General features: G+C 35.3%; 1 protein-coding gene across 2 annotated transcripts in view; it reads left to right on the forward strand.

The window, feature by feature from the left end:
- Positions 1–18123, forward strand: part of ADK (adenosine kinase) — a 538857-nt gene that overhangs the window by 424774 nt on the left and 95960 nt on the right. For both annotated transcript variants that reach the window (XM_032311698.1, XM_032311700.1), the window contains exons 8-9: positions 6663–6698; positions 15550–15664. In XM_032311698.1, coding sequence (XP_032167589.1) covers positions 6663–6698; positions 15550–15664 — 151 coding nt within the window. The remainder of the gene's footprint in view (positions 1–6662; positions 6699–15549; positions 15665–18123) is intronic.

Here is an 18123-nt window from a genome sequence, read left to right on the forward strand (position 1 = left end):
CAACATAATCTGAATTATCCTAATTGGGATGTGTTACTTAACCTCACTAAGTCTTAGGATTCTCATATATAAAATGTGGATGGTGATTCCAAACACAGCTTAACTTGGTGCCTCTAACTTGGAATTCCTCAGAAGGCTGTAATCAAGATGTCAGCCACAGCTGTAATCATGTCACTACTGGGGGAGAATCCACTTCCATTATTACTCATGTGTCTCTTGCCAAGCCTCAGATCCTCACCAGTTGTTAGCCATGGGCCATAGGTGACAGCTTTCCTCTAGAACAGGAGCTCAGAGAGAGCATGTGAGCAAAAGAATAAACAAGGCATCCCATCACTTTTGTCATATATTTTTAGAAGCAAGTCATTAGGTCCACCCCACACTAAGGGGAGGGAATTATACAAAAGTTTGAGTGTAAGCAGTCAGAGGATCATTGGAAGCCAATCTGGAGGCTATCTACTACAATATGATGCAGAGATAAGACAAATCACTGAATGTCCTTTGGATGTCCTGGAACTTGTTTGAACTATCCTGAGATCTTATCAAGAAACTGAATTCAATAGGCAAAATTATTTTACCTGTGAGGTTCCCATTAAATATTCCATTTATTCCTAGCAACAATATAATGCAACAGATACTATTGGCATCAATTTTATTGATATAAACTGATATACTAAGTGACTTGCTCAAGATTGCTGTAAAACTATACCCTTAGTGTAGGACTTCTGATTCTAAACCCTGTACTCTCTCCCTTTTTAAAAATTTTTTTAAGATTTTTTTTTTCTTAGTAATTTCTATATCCAATGTGGGAATTGAACTCACAATCCCAAGATCAAGAGTCACCTGTTTCACCACCTAAGCCAGCCAGGTACCCCTGCCCCTGTACTCTTTGCATTTAGCCTCCTGAACAGTACTGTATTACACTTAAGGCCACTCAAAGAGAGCATTATACATCTAAATGTGTATACAAATATGTGAATTCTATATATAGAAAGATAATGTTCTTAGACTCTTAACAACATTCTTAGACACAGAAGACTATGTGTTATCGACTCTCACCTATACCACACCTTTTAGGATTTACAGTATTGTTTCAAATATTATTGAATCAAAGTCTAATACCATTGTAAGATCTGCAGTAGCTATAGTGGTGATATACTTATAGGTTAATAGTATCTGTTAGCTTGAAACTATACATAGGTGATGAATACTTGTTGAATGGAGAGGTAACAAAGTAAAACCAACATTACTGATTTGGTGGCTCTGTACACCCGTGGCTTTTCCCAAAGCTCTGGACTCCTGTTACTTGAGTGAGGACCATGGCAAGCCCCCCAGTGAATTTTCCACTTCCTCCATGCTTTGGAGCAACAAAGTAGTTTGTTTGGATAGATGAGCTGCTTTCTGTGGATAATCGTCAGAAGTTACCTTTCTTTGGTCCTGAGTTGGATCTTCTCCTTTTTGTTTCATTCCATGAAGTTTCAGCCTATACCAGGACCCTTCGTATCTGATATCAAAAATAGAGTGGTAATGTTAGCAAGCAGATAATGGTTCTAACTGGGTTCAGTGCCTTTAAGTGCAGAGCAGGAAGTGCACGGGCAAGTATTACGAGCTATGGTAGTCGTGGTAGTTAGTAGTCATACCCTTCAAATCACCCTGGAGAAAAGGGAGGTAAATATTGTTTTTAAAGGCATTTGCTAACTTCTCAGAATAACTTTGTGGTATGTTTAATAGGACCATAGAAAACTACCTTCCTTTAAAGAAGCAAAATAATAGTTCCTACAACTAAGAAATACATTTCACAAAGTCAGAGGGTACAAGGCCAATATAGAGAAATCATTTGTATTTCCGTATAACTAGTAACAATTGGAACTGAAATAAGAATAAATAAGAATAGGGACGGTAGGTGGCTCAGTGGGTTAAACCTCTGCCTTCGGCTCAGGTCATGATCTCAGGGTCCTGGGATCGAGCCCCACATCAGGCTTTCTGCTCAGCAGGGACCCTGCTTCCCCTGTCTCTCTCTGCCTACTTATGATCTCTCTCTCTGTGTCAAATAAATAAATAAAATCTTGAAAATAATAATAAATAATAATAAACCATAACACAACTTATGATTTTAGTTTAATATTGATTAGAGATCATTCTGCTTTATAAATTAAAACTGAGGTGTTATCAGACAAACTGCAGAGAAAACAGTTTTCTCCTCAACTGAATATAAAGGAAATAGCTCTTTGATACTCATAAACGTGCACCTGAGTTTCTCCTTTCTTTCTGTATAACCTGAGGATTGTGCTTTCTAATAGTGGCTTGCTAATCCCTTAAATAGCTCATAATGGAAGTATTCCATAGTTTTCATTACCCATGAATTTCAGCTTCTTCTTTTTTTTTTTAAACCTCAAAACCCCTACTTGGTGGTTGTTTCACTAGCACCCTTTTAGCCTGGTCAATGAAGCAGCAAGCCTACTGCAAATCCTAAATAACGTGGTGTAGATGAGAGTCTGAGAGTTTAATTATATGTCATTTTATTCACAACACTCAATTCCAGGAAGGAAAAAATGACTTTACTGTTGTTGTAAAAGACATATTATGTGAGTATCATTCATTGTAAACCAAAAATGATACTGTATTAGAGCATAGACAACAATGGGAACTAATTCTGAAAATGTGACCTGTCTGGGAAACTGCATAATAGTGAAAGTTATCAAAATGGAAAGAAGTGTTAATGTGAAATCCAGCTTTCTCAGAAATATTCTTTCTGGCCTGTTTGGTTTTCTTTTGTTGCTTGTCATGCATGAATGAAAGTGCTACACTCTCAGGGGAGCAGGAAAGCCTCTGTCGCTTGTTTATTTCCTTAATCCCTCCTCCTTTGTGATTTTTGATGTCAGATCTAAAATGGAAAGCCTGTAAATATAATGATTATCACATGGATAATCACCTGCATTAGGAACCGCCCTGCTTCTCTATTCTAACCCTAGCTGTTCTCCACACGTCACATCCACTCTGCGGTTGGATTTTAACCTGACTGCTTCATTAGATTTGTGAACTCAGTACGTGGCGCCCTGGGGCAGCACAGATGGGGACGTGCTTGTTTTCTTTTCTCACTTTTACTGCAAAGACACACTAAAAAGTCCTTTTCAATTTAGTATGATCAGTTTACTTGGAATTAACCCTGATATTTGGAACCTGCCTTACTCTTTTGCCCACCATCCATGCCCCTTTTTCCTTCCCTGCTTCCAAGATCTAATGTGTTTTCTTTTTTTCCCTCCATGCGGTGAATCTGAGGACTAAAATTCTGGTTAAAATTCTTCCTAGGTCAAACTGTTCCCCTGTGTTGTTTTATTATTTGTTTTGCTGGGAGGGAAAAATAAATGTTGTTCCATCATTGTATCTACAAACACCTTCAGATCAGAGGTTAGCTGTGGGAAAGTCTGCAGTGATGTGAGCCAGCTGCCTTCTCTAATGGAGTGACTGGGGGCACCAGCTCAACATCAAAAGAAGGTGGGAGGAAGTCAGGAGATAAGATCTTTTTAAGCTATGGAACAAGAGCTTAGCTTTTCAGTGATAGGGCACAGCTCAACAAACCTGTGTGAGGGGGCGCTAAGATAAAAAATTGAGTTGACTTTTCTTCAGCATGTCCTTCCTCAATCAGAAATATGTTGGCGCTTCAAATAGTTTACAGATGTGGAAATGTCCTAGAGCCTGGTTTCCTTAAAGAATAATGAACTGACGTTTATATATGTGTCTTCTTGCAATTAGTCAGTTCCACTGTACCACAACAGAGCACAATTAATTGCTTTTTATATCTGTGTAAGCAAATCTGGACATTAAAAAGGCATTTTAACTACTATATGTTGAATTTTGAGTTTTTTATGTCTTAGTGCAGTTTTAGCCATACAGCTTCTTCATATTAATTTTGTGTTCTAGTTCTCTGGGCATCCTTCATGCCTCTGATGAAACTCTGTATAAATAAGCAGTTGTAGCAGAGCTTTTCAGTTATCTTTCTGATGTAAGAATTAGCTTGGTTATTTCTTGGATTGGACTACTTGGAAAAATATTATGTTGATGGCTTTTGAAACTTGTCCTTTTCTTTGACATCCAGGCCAGCAAATATTATTGACTATCTGGTATATCAAGTTATATTGTAAGTAAATTATCAAAGAGGCCAACCTTGCTTGTACCGATTGTTAAGATCATAATTCAATTTTTCATTAATCTACATCACCAAGGCTAACTTGATCAGCCTTATGCTTCTCTAGTGAACAGCCTAGAAATTGTACTTTCAGCTTATCTCCTTCTATTAACTTCAGTGTTTAGCTGTAGTCATCCATTTCAACCTTTTCAAGCCCTCACAATGGGTCTTTAAATCTTTATGTCATTAGTATATTGGACCATAAGTGCATATATACTTCTTTTTCCCAGTGTTTTCCTTAACACGTGGATAGTACCCAAATTTGTGCTGGAGACACTGACTTACTTTCTGCCTTACATGGTTTGGTGCGGCAGTCGTTTCAGTTGAGTTGGATCTGCTCACTACTCAGGCTCAAATCCCATCCTTCTATTAATATCTCTTGGCAAAGATAATTTTGGAGGAATGTAAGTTAAGATGTAGAGGCTCTTGACAGTTGTCTGCAGTATTTTTTTTTTTTTCATTTTCAAGAGGGAAGTTGAGTTGAAAAGTAATAATGCTTCTATTTTCTCTATCAGTCCTAAAATTAAAGTATATGCAGAGAGTACAGAAAGGGAAAGGATTTGGTTACACAGATGTGTTTTTGTCATTTTGATGGCCTGTTTAAAGAGCATTAGTAGATATAGAAATGTTCATCAGATTGTCCCCTTAAGATATTTAGGAACCGAGAAACACTGTGAATTTAAACTTTTAACTAGGCGTGCCTGGTGGCTCAGTGGGTTAAGGGTCTACTCTTGATTCCCACTCAAATTGTGATCTCAGGGTTGTACAATCCAGCCCCACATCATGATCCACACTCAGCATGTAGTCTGCTTGAAATTCCCTCTTCCCCTCTAAAACCTCTCCCGTCACACTTTCTATTTCTCTCTCTCTAATAAATAGATAAAATATTTTAAAAACAAAATAAAAATAAAAATTTTAACTTTTTGGGAGGCGCCTGGGTGGCTCAGTGGGTTGAGCCTCTGCCTTCGGCTCAGGTCATGATCTTAGGGTCCTGAGATCAAGCCCCACATCGGGCTCTCTGCTCAAACAGACAAGTAGAAATACTAAATACATCTAGATTTTTTTTCCCCAGAAAAACAACTTCCAAATATGACTTGATAATTCTGAATAACCTCAATGAGGAAGAAAAGGTAGAAAATAGAAAATATCAAAAAAAAAGTGGCATCTTTGAACAATTAGCTCCATGAAAAACTTAGATTGGAAAAAAGGCAACAAAATACAAATTTGAAATGAGCATCAAACAAAGACAATGCTAACAAATGGTATGATGATATATTGAAAATTTCAGTGATAAAATACATCTAGATTTAATAGTTGATAACATTTTGACATTTTTACTTCACTTTAATTTTTTTAATATTCTAAAGTAAATTACATATATTATGCCATTTTATCCCTAAATACTTCAGATGAAACCTCTAAAATTAAGCACATTTACCTTATCAAATAATAATTCCTAATGTTATCTCAATCCCATTTCATAATCAAATTTCTCTAATAGTCTGAAAAATGCCTTTTTTGAATGGTTTGTTAAAAACAAGATTCAGTTAAGGTGTGTGCATTGCTCTTTGTCATTTTTCCCCTCACCAAGTTCTTATGACCTTGATTTATTGGAGAGACCACACATTTGTCCTGTAGGATGTCCCTACTTTATGGATTTGTCCATTTACTTTCTCATTGTACCATTTAACTTGTTCTCCTATCCTCTATATTTCCTGTAGACTGCAGTTATTGAACTGAAGTTTTGATTAATTAATGTTAAAAATATGGCCAGTAAACTTTATGGGTAGTGCTATGTCCTTTTAATGGCATCATAATGGAAGGCACAGAATATTTGGTGATTCCACTATTAATGATGAAAAATGCGAAGATTGATCACTGGGTTAAGGTGATGACAGCTTGATCCTTCCATTATAAAGTTATACTTTGCTCCCCGTGACCAGCATATAATCTGTGATACTTTGATTCCAAGAAATACCCAGCTTCCTGTCATCCTTTTATCCAAGAAATTTAGCATCCATTGATGGTCCTTGCCTGAATAAATTTCATTAGGGGTTGCAAATGGTTTTTCTCTGAATCTATACATTTATTAGCAGACATTCTCCTTTGCAGAAGTACTTTCTGAAAGGCATTGTTTCAATTAAAAACACAACCACCAGTATGTTCCTTAGGTTTCAAATGATTGTCTGTCTTTGCTGGGGTCAAAACACCTGAACTCACTGTGACAGCTACAGTAAAAACATGTACTACATCTTCTTTATTCCAACTTGTGAAGTGTGTTGACATTATGCTGCCTTTTTTTTTCATGCCAAGGAAAAAAAGAAATCTTTTTTGGTGTAAGAATAAAAATTGAACTGTGTGGGTATATTGAGATAATTGTGTAAAAAGAAGACTATTTGAATGAGTTTCAAAATGGATTATTTCTTCATTACCTAGCACTTTATAATTAACTGTTCTTTTTTTTTTTTTTTTATTTCAGGAAGCTGCCACTTTTGCTAGAGAGCAAGGCTTTGAGGTGAGTTAACCCACAATTGCACACTAAACAGATCCTAAAGGTTTTTTCTAGCTGATAATGAAGTTCTTTTGGACAGTGATTGATGTGCTATTATACTCTCAGAGCCTCGCAGCAGTTGCCATGGAAACTTGGCAGTCGTCATGGTTTCTTTGTTCTGCCAGCACAGTGTTATGACGCACTCTGCTAGGTCTGCACCCAACATCGCCTACAGATGTTATTTATTGAATTTTGAAAAGCCTCTTGGGAAGCCAAGAGGTTGGGCACGGTTTCAAGCTGCCTCTGCAGATATGGGGCCTGTCAGTTTGTTCAGTTAAAAAGCTACCTCATTAGCTGTATTACATTTCATAAGGATTCACTGCTAAAGCAGTGGTGGAGCAAGACTAAATAGTGAAATATAATGTTATTTAAATAATTTCACCCCTACCACATGTAGATTATCATTATGCAAATTAATTTCCAAAAGGTTGTACTTAACAGTTGTTATGAACTGATTAATTTAAATCCTGCTCATATAAACTTCCTGCTTTAATCTTTTTTCCCCCATCTCTCTCTGTCTCTCTCTCTTTTTTGATAGCATAAAACATATAAATTTTCTGAAACCAAATATCAATAATTGGCTTTAATTTCCAAGTCTTAATTCTGTTTTCCTAGTGGAAATATTAGTTGTCAAGATTCAAAACTCCTTGTGGTGGTTGTTGGCAAAATTAGGATACCAGAGAAGACCATGTTTTTATCTATAAAATATTCATCTTCTAGGTAATTGTTAGAAAACACTGGCTTTAATCTGAACCCAGATTAACTGACAGTGAATTCATAAACTGAGTTTATAAGTGTATAAGCATCATATTTATGATCCAGAACTATGTAGAATGCTGTGTTCTGTACAGCAACTTAGAATGTTGCATGGTAGTAATTTAAAAATTAAAGTGTCTAGAGCTGGAATATAGAAACTCTTTATTTACATGCTCAGTATTTTCTACCATCCAGAGAAGCTGTGAGCATTGATTAGATCTATCAGTAAGCTCACTTTGAACTCTTCAAATTGTTGTATGAATTTGTGAGGGAGCTATTATTTAAATGTACTAAAGGCAGATTCATTATCGAGCAACAAAGTAATACATGTGCATGTTACCCATGTCATAGGACTTGACAACCAGATGTAAAGCTTCCTCTTCTTAGAGGAAGACAATAGCTTATGGTATACGTATTCTATGAAAAAACCCTATCAGTGCAGAAAATCTTGCCTCAAAATACTTGATTATTAGAACTATGATAGCTGCTTGGGAGTTTTCTTTTTTTGTTTTATTATATTCTTATAAATATAGGGTTGAGTCACACGTAGAAGGAATAAAAATTTCCAAGAATTTATTGAATCTAATTTAAGTTTCACTTTGTAATTTCCCAAACTGGCAATTGGTATTCACAAGTAAATATACTCAGGGTAATATTTAATTCAAATGTTTTGATCATGAAAATGTAAGTAAATGTTTTAAGTTAAAGTTTCACTAATGGTAAGTTTTAATATTAACAATCAATATTCTCTTTTGTTACATCAATATTCTCCATAGATAAGAGCCTGTTGAATGTAAATTTATAGCTTGTTTTCAGTGCTAACATTAAAAAATGTATTTTAGTTCTGGGAAATAACTGGTTTTGTATATGCTTAGAAATATAACATGTTGCGTAACAAATGATCATGACTCTGTAGTGCCTGCAGATAATAATTTTTAAATAGTTTATCAAACCCAAATTCATACTTTTATTGCCCACCTGAGCTACATGCTTTGAATATATTTGCTTTAAATTCAATCTTAGGGACAAACTACTTTTTCTATTCTCTACTATCTGTACCATATTAACCTTTCCATTGGTTCTTATTTGCTGACACCTAGAATTGTTTTTTTTTTAAACCATAAATCTGCCATAATTGATTACAGCATATAAACATGATGATGTTTATAATAGTATATCTTATTACCTTCTAACATAGCAAAACTACTCTGTTGGTGATGCTGACAGTGATATGTTAGATTAGGTAAAACACACCATGTCTTGATGTGTCCCTTCATGGGTTCCCTAAAATACTACAAGCATTGCAAAATATATAACAGCCATGAGTAGAATATTTTTGTTATTAAATATAAACCACATATGGAATGCTATCTAGAGGAATTCAATTATTTTAAAATGTAATAAAAGTTTCTTTAGTCCATTAGATAGTAAGAGGAAAGCCTAGGTTTGAAACTTGGTGTTTTTAAAGAATCAAACAAGAATAAATCACTTTATCTTCACAGTTTAATACATATAGAAATGTGTCAGTGCTCACAGGTCTACAGTGACAAACTAGTCAAGATCTGCATTTTATCCCTCTCAACCTTAATTTTACCTCTAAATTGGGGCATGAACGAGGAAAGAAATGAAAAGATTAAAAAGAAAGGTGAGCATTTTTTTTCTTTCTACCAGCTCTGCTGTCCTACTCTTATTTTCTATTATAAATCCCAATCAGTTCCCAAAGCCACTGAGTATTGCCACTAGTGATATGTCTGTTAACAGACCAGTCCAAATGCCTCTAAAAATAAACAGTGTTTATTCATCAGGAAATATCTTCAGTAGCATTGTTTATGATAGTCTGGTTAGCTTCTCTGCAAATTTTAGATAATCTTTCTTTTAAAAAAATCTTTAATCTTTAAAATGAATTGAGCAATTTTTAGTAGGAAGAGGAGCTTAGGAGGGCACTGGAGAATGAGATAAAAACTGGAGCTGGGCAGAGCACAAAGCAAAAGAGAGAAGATATATATATATATATGATAGAAAATTGCATACTGCCTGATTTAAATGACAGACCTGCTAAGAATTTAAAATGACAATTCTTGAGGTAAAAAGTTTCATGAGGCTTTTTTTTATTCTGGAAAGTCAGTTCAGACTGCAGTGTGTTTTTAAATCTACTTTATCTTGAACTGATGCGATTAAAGGTTTGTATTCTTAGAACCTAAATAAAAATAAGGTACTTAAAAATATGTTAAGGTACTTAAAAATATGTTTCATTATGAAACCTTTTAAAAGCTGTATTGAAAACTGATTTAATTAAAGAAAAAAGATAAAAAATAAATTAAATAAAGAAAATCCCTCCAAAACCTAAATACAGTATTCTTTGTATTTTCATTCTTTGTGCAATGGAATCTATGCCAAATGATGAGGATAATTCATACCTTCGCTACGGGGTCATTCATTCAGTTTACTCCAAGCAACAAATTTTAATTTTATTTTACATCTCTAACATATATTATTTCTCACCACAGAGGAAACAAAACAATCCTTTTTCCAACATTTCTCCCACAGACCCTGACTCTATCCAGACAATCTCAGACTTGTAATATTTCTCTGACCATTGATGACTCTATCATCTTCTACCACTGAGACAAGAAAGTATTGAATTGTGTTATCCAATATGGCATCCATTAGCCATATATGGCTATTTAAATTCAAATTAATTAAAATTAAATAAAATTTAAAATTCAGTTCCTAAATCTCTACAGGCACATTTCAAGTCTGCTCTATAGCCTGTGTAGCTAGGGACTACCATAGTAGACAGTACAGATGTAGAACATATCCATCATCACAGAAAATTCCATTGATCAACACTGGAGAGAAGGTCCACAGAGTATTCAGGAGGTATTTATTCCCAAAGAATTCTCCCAGGATTTTTCTACGGTTCTTGTGTGCCTCACAAATACAAAGAATACAATGAATGATCACCCAGAGTTTCTAGAAATAAGACACTAGGTTAGGTTCTGCTGGCTAAGAGAGTACAATGCTGCTTTTCTAGGTGACTGAGTCCCAAAAGAGGACAGTTTTAAAAGTAACAGAAAGATAAAGGTAGTCTTTTAATTCTCTTCATTTAGTCACTTTTCATTCAATAAATATTTACTGAGCGCTAACTCTGTGCCTAACACTTTGATAGACCCTGAAGACAAAAAAGAAATGATCAGAGAGTGAACTGTGAAAGAAAACGTGGGAGAGGTTCCTATTTTTTAGATACAATAGTCATGGAACGACTCTATGAGGAAAGTAAAACTTGAAAAATGTGGGTATCTAGCATTGACAGACAAAAGCAAGACAAACAAACAACAGGGAAACAAATTTCAAACAGAGGGAACAGGAGTACACAGGCTCCCAAAGGGGAAAGAGCATAATGTGCTGTGTACTCCAAGAACTGACAGAAGGCCAGTGTGACTGGAATGAAGTAAGCGAGGAGGAGGTAGTAGGAGATAAGACTCGAGACTGACACGTCAAGTGAACACCATAATTATTACAGGAGTTTCTATTTGGAAAACAAAAGAATGTGATATGGTTAAGTGAGGCAATGTGTGGGAACACTGCAATTGGTATTCTATAGGAGTAGGTAGATTATGACAGTATTAACATTTGTATCATCAGCTTGTTAAAAATGGAATGAAGAGAGTGTATTCTTTAATTTGGAAGACAATGCTAAATTTGAGTGTGTGATCAGCAGTGACAATAAAAGCATAATTTAACATTTATAAAATACCTCACAGTTTATAAAACCTTTTCAACATCTGATTAATACATTTAATATTCACACAAACCTTTTGGGGTTAGGTAGGGCATGTATTGCTGTATCAGTTCAATAGACAATAAAACAGGCTACATGACTTGTTCAAGGTCACACTAATATATCATGGAGCCAGAACCAGAGCCAGCTCTTTAAGTCTCATACTCTTTATATACTACACTTCTTTCTTACTCACATCCTAACATATTGGAGGAGGAGATTAGATTTCCAAATGACCTTGGAAAATGAGAAATATCTTGGAAGTCAAAAATTGAAAATCACTAGGGTAAAATACAAGCCAGAATAATTAAGAGGAAAAAATAGCAAACTTAAATACAAGATCAGTAATGACTTGTACATGTGGCAGAAAAATTATTTCAGTTGAACATGCTATAGTTTTGTGATAACAATAGAAACCACACTGCCGGAATTCAAAAGGCAGTACGATCTGTGGCTAGCATAGAATATTGGTTAAGAGTGTAATTTCTGGAGTCAGACTTCATGAGTGCTAGCCCTGGCTCCACCACTTAGTGTATTTATGACCTTAGGAAGCTTCTTACCCTGTGACTCAGTTTACTCACCTACAAAATGAGGATATGAGAATAATACCTACTGCCTGTAGATGTTAGATTTAGTGAGCACTTCAGAGCTATATCCATTGCTTATAGCTAAATTGTATGACCTTTCTTCTACTCCTTCCCCCTTTTTCATTTCTCTCCTCTCTTATTAGATACCATAATTTTAATTCCCAATACTCAAAACTCTTGAGGCCCTTTCTAGAGATTTTGGGGCAACCTCAGGATATGACAGTTTTGGAGAGTATTAAAATGATGGTCATTAGAGGAAAGAAATTAATACTTACTAAGTATGTAGCATGTGCTAAATATTGCGTTAAGGTCTTTCACTTACCACATCTTCTTTCATCCTCACAACAATTATTTTCAACTTTTTATTTTGAAATAATTTAGACTTGGGAAATTCGCAAAAATAGTACACTCAGCTTTCCCTAATGTAACATCTTAAAGGAAGGAAAGTATAATGATCAAAACAAGGAAGTTAACATTAGTATGCTACCAATAACTGAACTACAGTCTTTATTCAGATTTCACCAGTTTCTCCTTAACTCATTTTTCTGTTTGAGAATCTAATCCAGGAAAACAAACTGCATTTATTTGTCATGCCTCCTTTGTCTCTTCCTATCTGTGACAGTTTCTCATTCTTTCCTAGTTCATGTTCTTGAGCCTTTTGAAGAGTACTTGCCAATCATTTTATAAATGCCCCTTAATTTGAGTTTCTCTGATATTTTCTGTTAATTAAGTTGAAGTTACACATTTTGCCCGAAGTGATTTGCCTTTCTCAGTGCATCATATTGGGGATGTGCATGATGTCCCATTGTCTTAATGTTGGTGATGTTCACTTTCATCACTGGGTTTAGGTGATGTTTGCCAGTTTATTTTTTATAAAGTTACTATTTTCTCTTTGTATTTAATAAATATCTTGGGGGTGATATTTAGGACTGTGCAAATATTTCACCTACTAATCTGTAATGAGAAGTATCTTAAGAGAGATACTATGCAAATACCTAGATTCTCTTGAAACTTCTGCCTACTATTTGGGCATATTTCTCCCCCAACATCATTTTTCTTTTTTTTTTTTTTTTTTGAAAGATTTTATTTATTTATTTGACAGATCACAAGTAGGCAGAGAGGCAGGCAGAGAGAGAGAGAGAGGAGGAAGCAGGCTTCCCGCTGAGCAGAGAGCCCGATGTGGGGCTCCATCCCAGCGGGGCTCCATCCCAGGAACCTGGGATCATGACCTGAACCGAAGGCAGAGGCTTTAACCCACTGAGCCACCCAGGCGCCCCCCAACATCATTTTTCTTAAAGATTTTATTTGAGAGAGACAAACAGAGATAGGGAGAGCATGCGGGGGGGCGGGGCAAAGGGAGAGGGAGAGAGAGTCTTAAAGCAGACTCCCACTCTGAGCACAGAACCCGAGGCAGTGCTTGATCCCATGACCCTGAGATCACAACCTGAGCTGAAACCAAGAGTTAGATGCTCAACTGACTGTACCCCTCAGGCACTCCCCACCCAATGTCTTTTAATATAAATATTTACTTAGTTTTGTAGATGAGGAAATGAGCCTCACAAAGGTTTATTTACTTGCTCAAGATGCACAAATCTAGGTGTGTCACTCTCTGAAGTCCCTTGTAATTTCATAGTTCTGCTAAGATGTTAGCCCAAGTATTAAGGAGAAGCATCTATAGGGAGATGGAGGTAGCTGCAGAACTAGAAATATTTAGCTTTGAGAAGACAAAATTGAGGCTTAAAGAGAAGTTTTCATACTAGATGGGCATCAACAATTGAGGCCAAAAAAATGACTCCTCAAAGGCATAATAAGAAATTTAGATTTGGTCTTCACTGACTGTGATCCCAGAGTGACAGAGTAGTTTTGTATGAACTGTGGACATGGATACAATTAGAATAAAGTTTGACCATCTTGTAAAGATTTGTGTTTTATATTTGGAGTTTATTTCAATCTTGAATTGCCATTTTTGTAAGATTTCATTTGAAACATAAGAAAGGTTTCTTTGATGGGTTACCAAAAAAACCCCATAAAAAATACATATATCTTCCTACTGGCATGGTAGAAGACAACCATAGATTCTCATTCTTAATTTACTTCTTATACCACACTGAAGAAAGACCTCTATTTTAAAAACATTGCATAGATGGCATTCTGCTCCCAAGATGATAAAGTGAATGTGTTTCTGGGATTTACCCCTTTATCTTTATTAAATATGAATCTACTCGATCATAAGCAGAACTCCGACAGTTGTAAAACCTAAGTGTGGTAAGGAGATTGGGAGAATATATGTCAGTCATTCTAGTTAAGTGTATACATTTATTTGAGAGCACGAAAACATTGTAATTATGTTGCTTTTTCTGATTTTTTTTTTTTTTTGGTCCTTTCAGCTGTTACTAGTCATTTCTAATAGTCGTTCCCCCCAAACTGAGGAAATTTCTTTTCTTATATTATCAGACTTCAGGCTTAGTTTTGTTCTAAAATAAGCAACCAAAAGTGAAATAGTCAGCGTATTTGAAAGGTCAGCAGCATTGTCTTACCACACATGGCTGTTCTTTTCAGAAACAGAGGTTGTCTGGAATTATCATGTTAGGTGTAAAAGAAGCTTAGCTTCATGTATCATCTGGAATTTCTTAAGTATGTAGTGAATAAACAACATACAAATATTTCACTAAGGATTTTCATACCTTTAAAAATGTCATAGTTCCTGATGTTCTCTGTAACCATTATGACTTATCTACCTTGAGTACCTAAATTTTTCTGTCCTATATATTCTAATTAAACTTTCTTGATTCCACTCAGATATATTTCTCCTCTGGTATGTCTCTCCCCATAACTGTTTGAAATTGCAGAGTGATAGAGTACCAATAAAGCCCAAACTATAGATGGATTAGAGACCCACTGAATTCAGACATGAATTTTTAAATTACCTAACATTGTTGAAAACATGACTCTAAACATCCTACTGATGATAGCTCAAGATTTAGATTTCAAGTCAAAACATTTATGATGTAAAACCTCATGAGGTATGTGATATGAAAAATAGCATCAGGTTTCTAGAATTAATTTGTAGGTTTTTTTTAACTTGATCTTTATGAAACAGCATCTCCTTCTCTCGTTTTAGTTCTTTGAAAGATTTGGCATTTTAACGACATTATTTCCAGAGTCAGCATAATTCTACAAACCTCTAAAATAATTAAATATCTCTCCACCTCTTTTTTTTTTTTTTACAAATGTCTCTTTAATTGGAAATTTGAAAATTGGCTATTTGCTGATATTGAGAAATTATTGTTAATTTTTAACAATATAATAGTTACGTGGTTATGTTTAAGTCCTTACCTTTCAGGGGTACATAATAAAACATTTACAAGTAACATTATATTGTATCTGGGATTTTCTTCAAAATAATGTAAAGGCAAGTGGGTGAGACTATAGATTAAATAAAATTTATTTTATTTTAAATTATTGCAACTTGATGGTGGGTTCTTTGGAGGCTCTTGTACTATTTACTTTTGTATATGGTTAAAATTTTAAAAGAACAACTCTTATAATAGAGGTGTGTATCCCTCCTGTTTTGAATAATGGGGGTGTGTATCTCTCCGATTTTGAACATGACGAGCTAAATCCTTAATCTACTAGTAACTTTTGTTTTATTGTACTGTTATGAGAACTTTTTCCTCCTCTTTATTAATAGACTGAAGACATTAAAGAGATAGCCAGAAAGACACAGGCTCTGCCAAAGGTGAACCAGATGAGGCAGCGAATCGTGATCTTCACCCAAGGGAGAGAAGATACTATAATGGCTACAGGTACGTGTGGAAATTATGTGCAAAGCCCAGTATAATGAAGATTAGTCATTTATGACAGAATTCTGTATTCTTTATAATTTATTTGAAAACAGCAACTTTTCTTTTTTTTTTTTTTTTAACCACCTTTATGCATTTTGCTTTCCCCACCCCAGCCCCTGTATCTGGCAACCACCAATCTGTTCCCTGTATTTATAAGTTCAATTTTGCTTTTTTTTTTTTTTTTAGTTTCCACATACCAGTAAGATCATATAGTATTTGTCTTTCTCTCTCTGAATGATTTCACTTAGTATCATGCACTCAGGATTCATCCATATTGTTTAAATGATGGAATTTTCTTCTCCTTTATGACTGGATAATATTCTATCATACACACACACACACACAAACACACACAACACATTTCCCATTCATCCATCAATGGACACTTAGCTATTGTCTTAGCTATTATAAATGATGTTGCAATGAACATGGGGGGTGTAGATATCTTTTTGAGTTGGTGTTCTTGTTTCTTTCAGATAAATACACACAAATGGAATTGTGGATCATATGGTAGTTCTATTTTTAATTTTTTTTAAAAGATTTTATTTATTTATTTGACAGAGATCACAAGTAGGCAGAGAGGCAGGCAGAGAGAGAGAGGAGGAAGCAAGCTCCCCGCCGAGCAGAAAGCCCGATGTGGGGCTCAATCCCAGGACCCTGGGATCATGACCCGAGCCAAAGGCAGAGACTTTAACCCACTGAGCCACCCAGGTGCCCCTCTATTTTTAATTTTTTGAGGAACTTCCATACCAAGTTAGAGTTCCACCAGCAGTGCACAAGTGTTCCCTTTTCTCCATGTCCTCACCTACATTTATTTCTTATCTTTTTGATAATAGGCATCCTAACAGGTGTGAGGTGATGTCTCACTGTGGTTTTGATTTACATTTCCCTCATGATTACTACTGTTAATCATCTTCTCATGTGCATGTTGGGCATCCATAATAACAATCCAGTTTCATTCTTTTGCATGTGACAGCTTTCCCAGCACCACTCATTGAAGATGCTGTCCTTTCCAGGTGTCTATCTATTTTTATGCCGGTACCATACTGATCTGATTGCTATCTCTTTGTAATATAGTTTGAAATCAGGAAGCGTGATGCCTCCAGCCTTGTTCTTTCTCAAGGTTGCTTTTACTATTAGGGGTCTTTTGTGGTTCTAAATAAGTTTTAGGGTTGTTTGTTCTATTACTGTGAAAATGTACCTTTTGTAGTGTTTTATTTTAGTAAATAAACTTACCTTCTATCTCAGTAAAGAAGATTTCATTTTCAAGAAGGTAATTTATTAAAATTCAGTTGAATAAATCCACTTTGATTTAGTTTATTTGCTCTGATATTTTAGAGATACTGTCAGTCTAGTAATGTCTACCCTGAAAAAAAAAAATTTACTTAGCAAATTCCTATGCTTAACTTAAATAAATTTATCTAATTATAAACAAATAAAATCCAGAGATCAGTTACTTCCTCAGCTTTAAATTTTAAGAAGAAAACCTCACTTCTGTTTTTACTCAGTCATCTATTTTCTTACACAGAAATAGAATAGGAATTTTATCTAGCAAACAAACATTTTATTGGTTAAATGATTAATATTTTCAGTATGATGCTACCTACTATTAAAGCCAAATACAAACCTGTTTTTTTTTTAAGATTTTATTTATCTATTTATTTATTTATTTATTTTAAGATTTTTATTTATTTATTTGACAGAGAGAGATCACAAGTAGGCAGAGAGGCAGGCAGAGAGAGAGGAAGGGAAGCAGGCTCCCTGCTGAGCAGAGAGCCCGATGCAGGGCTCTATCCCAGGACCCCGGGATCATGACCTGAGCCAAAGGCAGAGGCTTAACCCACTGAGCCACCCAGGTGCCCCAAGATTTTATTTATTTATTTGACAGGGAGAGATCACAGGTAAGCAGAGAGGCAGGCAGAGAGAGAGGGGGAAGCAGGCTCCCTGCTGAGCAGAGAGCCCAATGTGGGACTCAGTCCCAGGACCCCGAGATCATGACCTGAGCTGAAGGCAGAGGCTTTAACCCACTGAGCCACCTGGGTGCCCCCAAATACAAACCTGTTAATTCTGCCTGAACCATTAAGATTAAAATCCATCAGTTAATAATAATTATTATAAACAGTAGCAATTAATTACCTTTGTGGGTTTTTTTAGTACACTGCTAAACAGAAATTTAAGATATGAGCCTTAAACATCTAACTGGGAAATAAAATTAATATACATAAAAATATAAATACAAAGAAGTATAATTATACTTCTTGATTATTGATACTAACTGTGTGGGTTATATTGACTCAGAGAAGGAGATCAACTGATTAAGCCTGAAGAAAGATGTTATAATGACTATGAAGTAAATTTTTGTTGAATTAAATCTATAAGCCTGAAAAGGGGTCAAAGAAGAGATTATTGTTAAATTTTGG

This window comes from Mustela erminea, chromosome 14 (assembly GCF_009829155.1).
Source record: "Mustela erminea isolate mMusErm1 chromosome 14, mMusErm1.Pri, whole genome shotgun sequence".
Taxonomy (NCBI): Eukaryota; Metazoa; Chordata; class Mammalia; order Carnivora; family Mustelidae; genus Mustela; species Mustela erminea.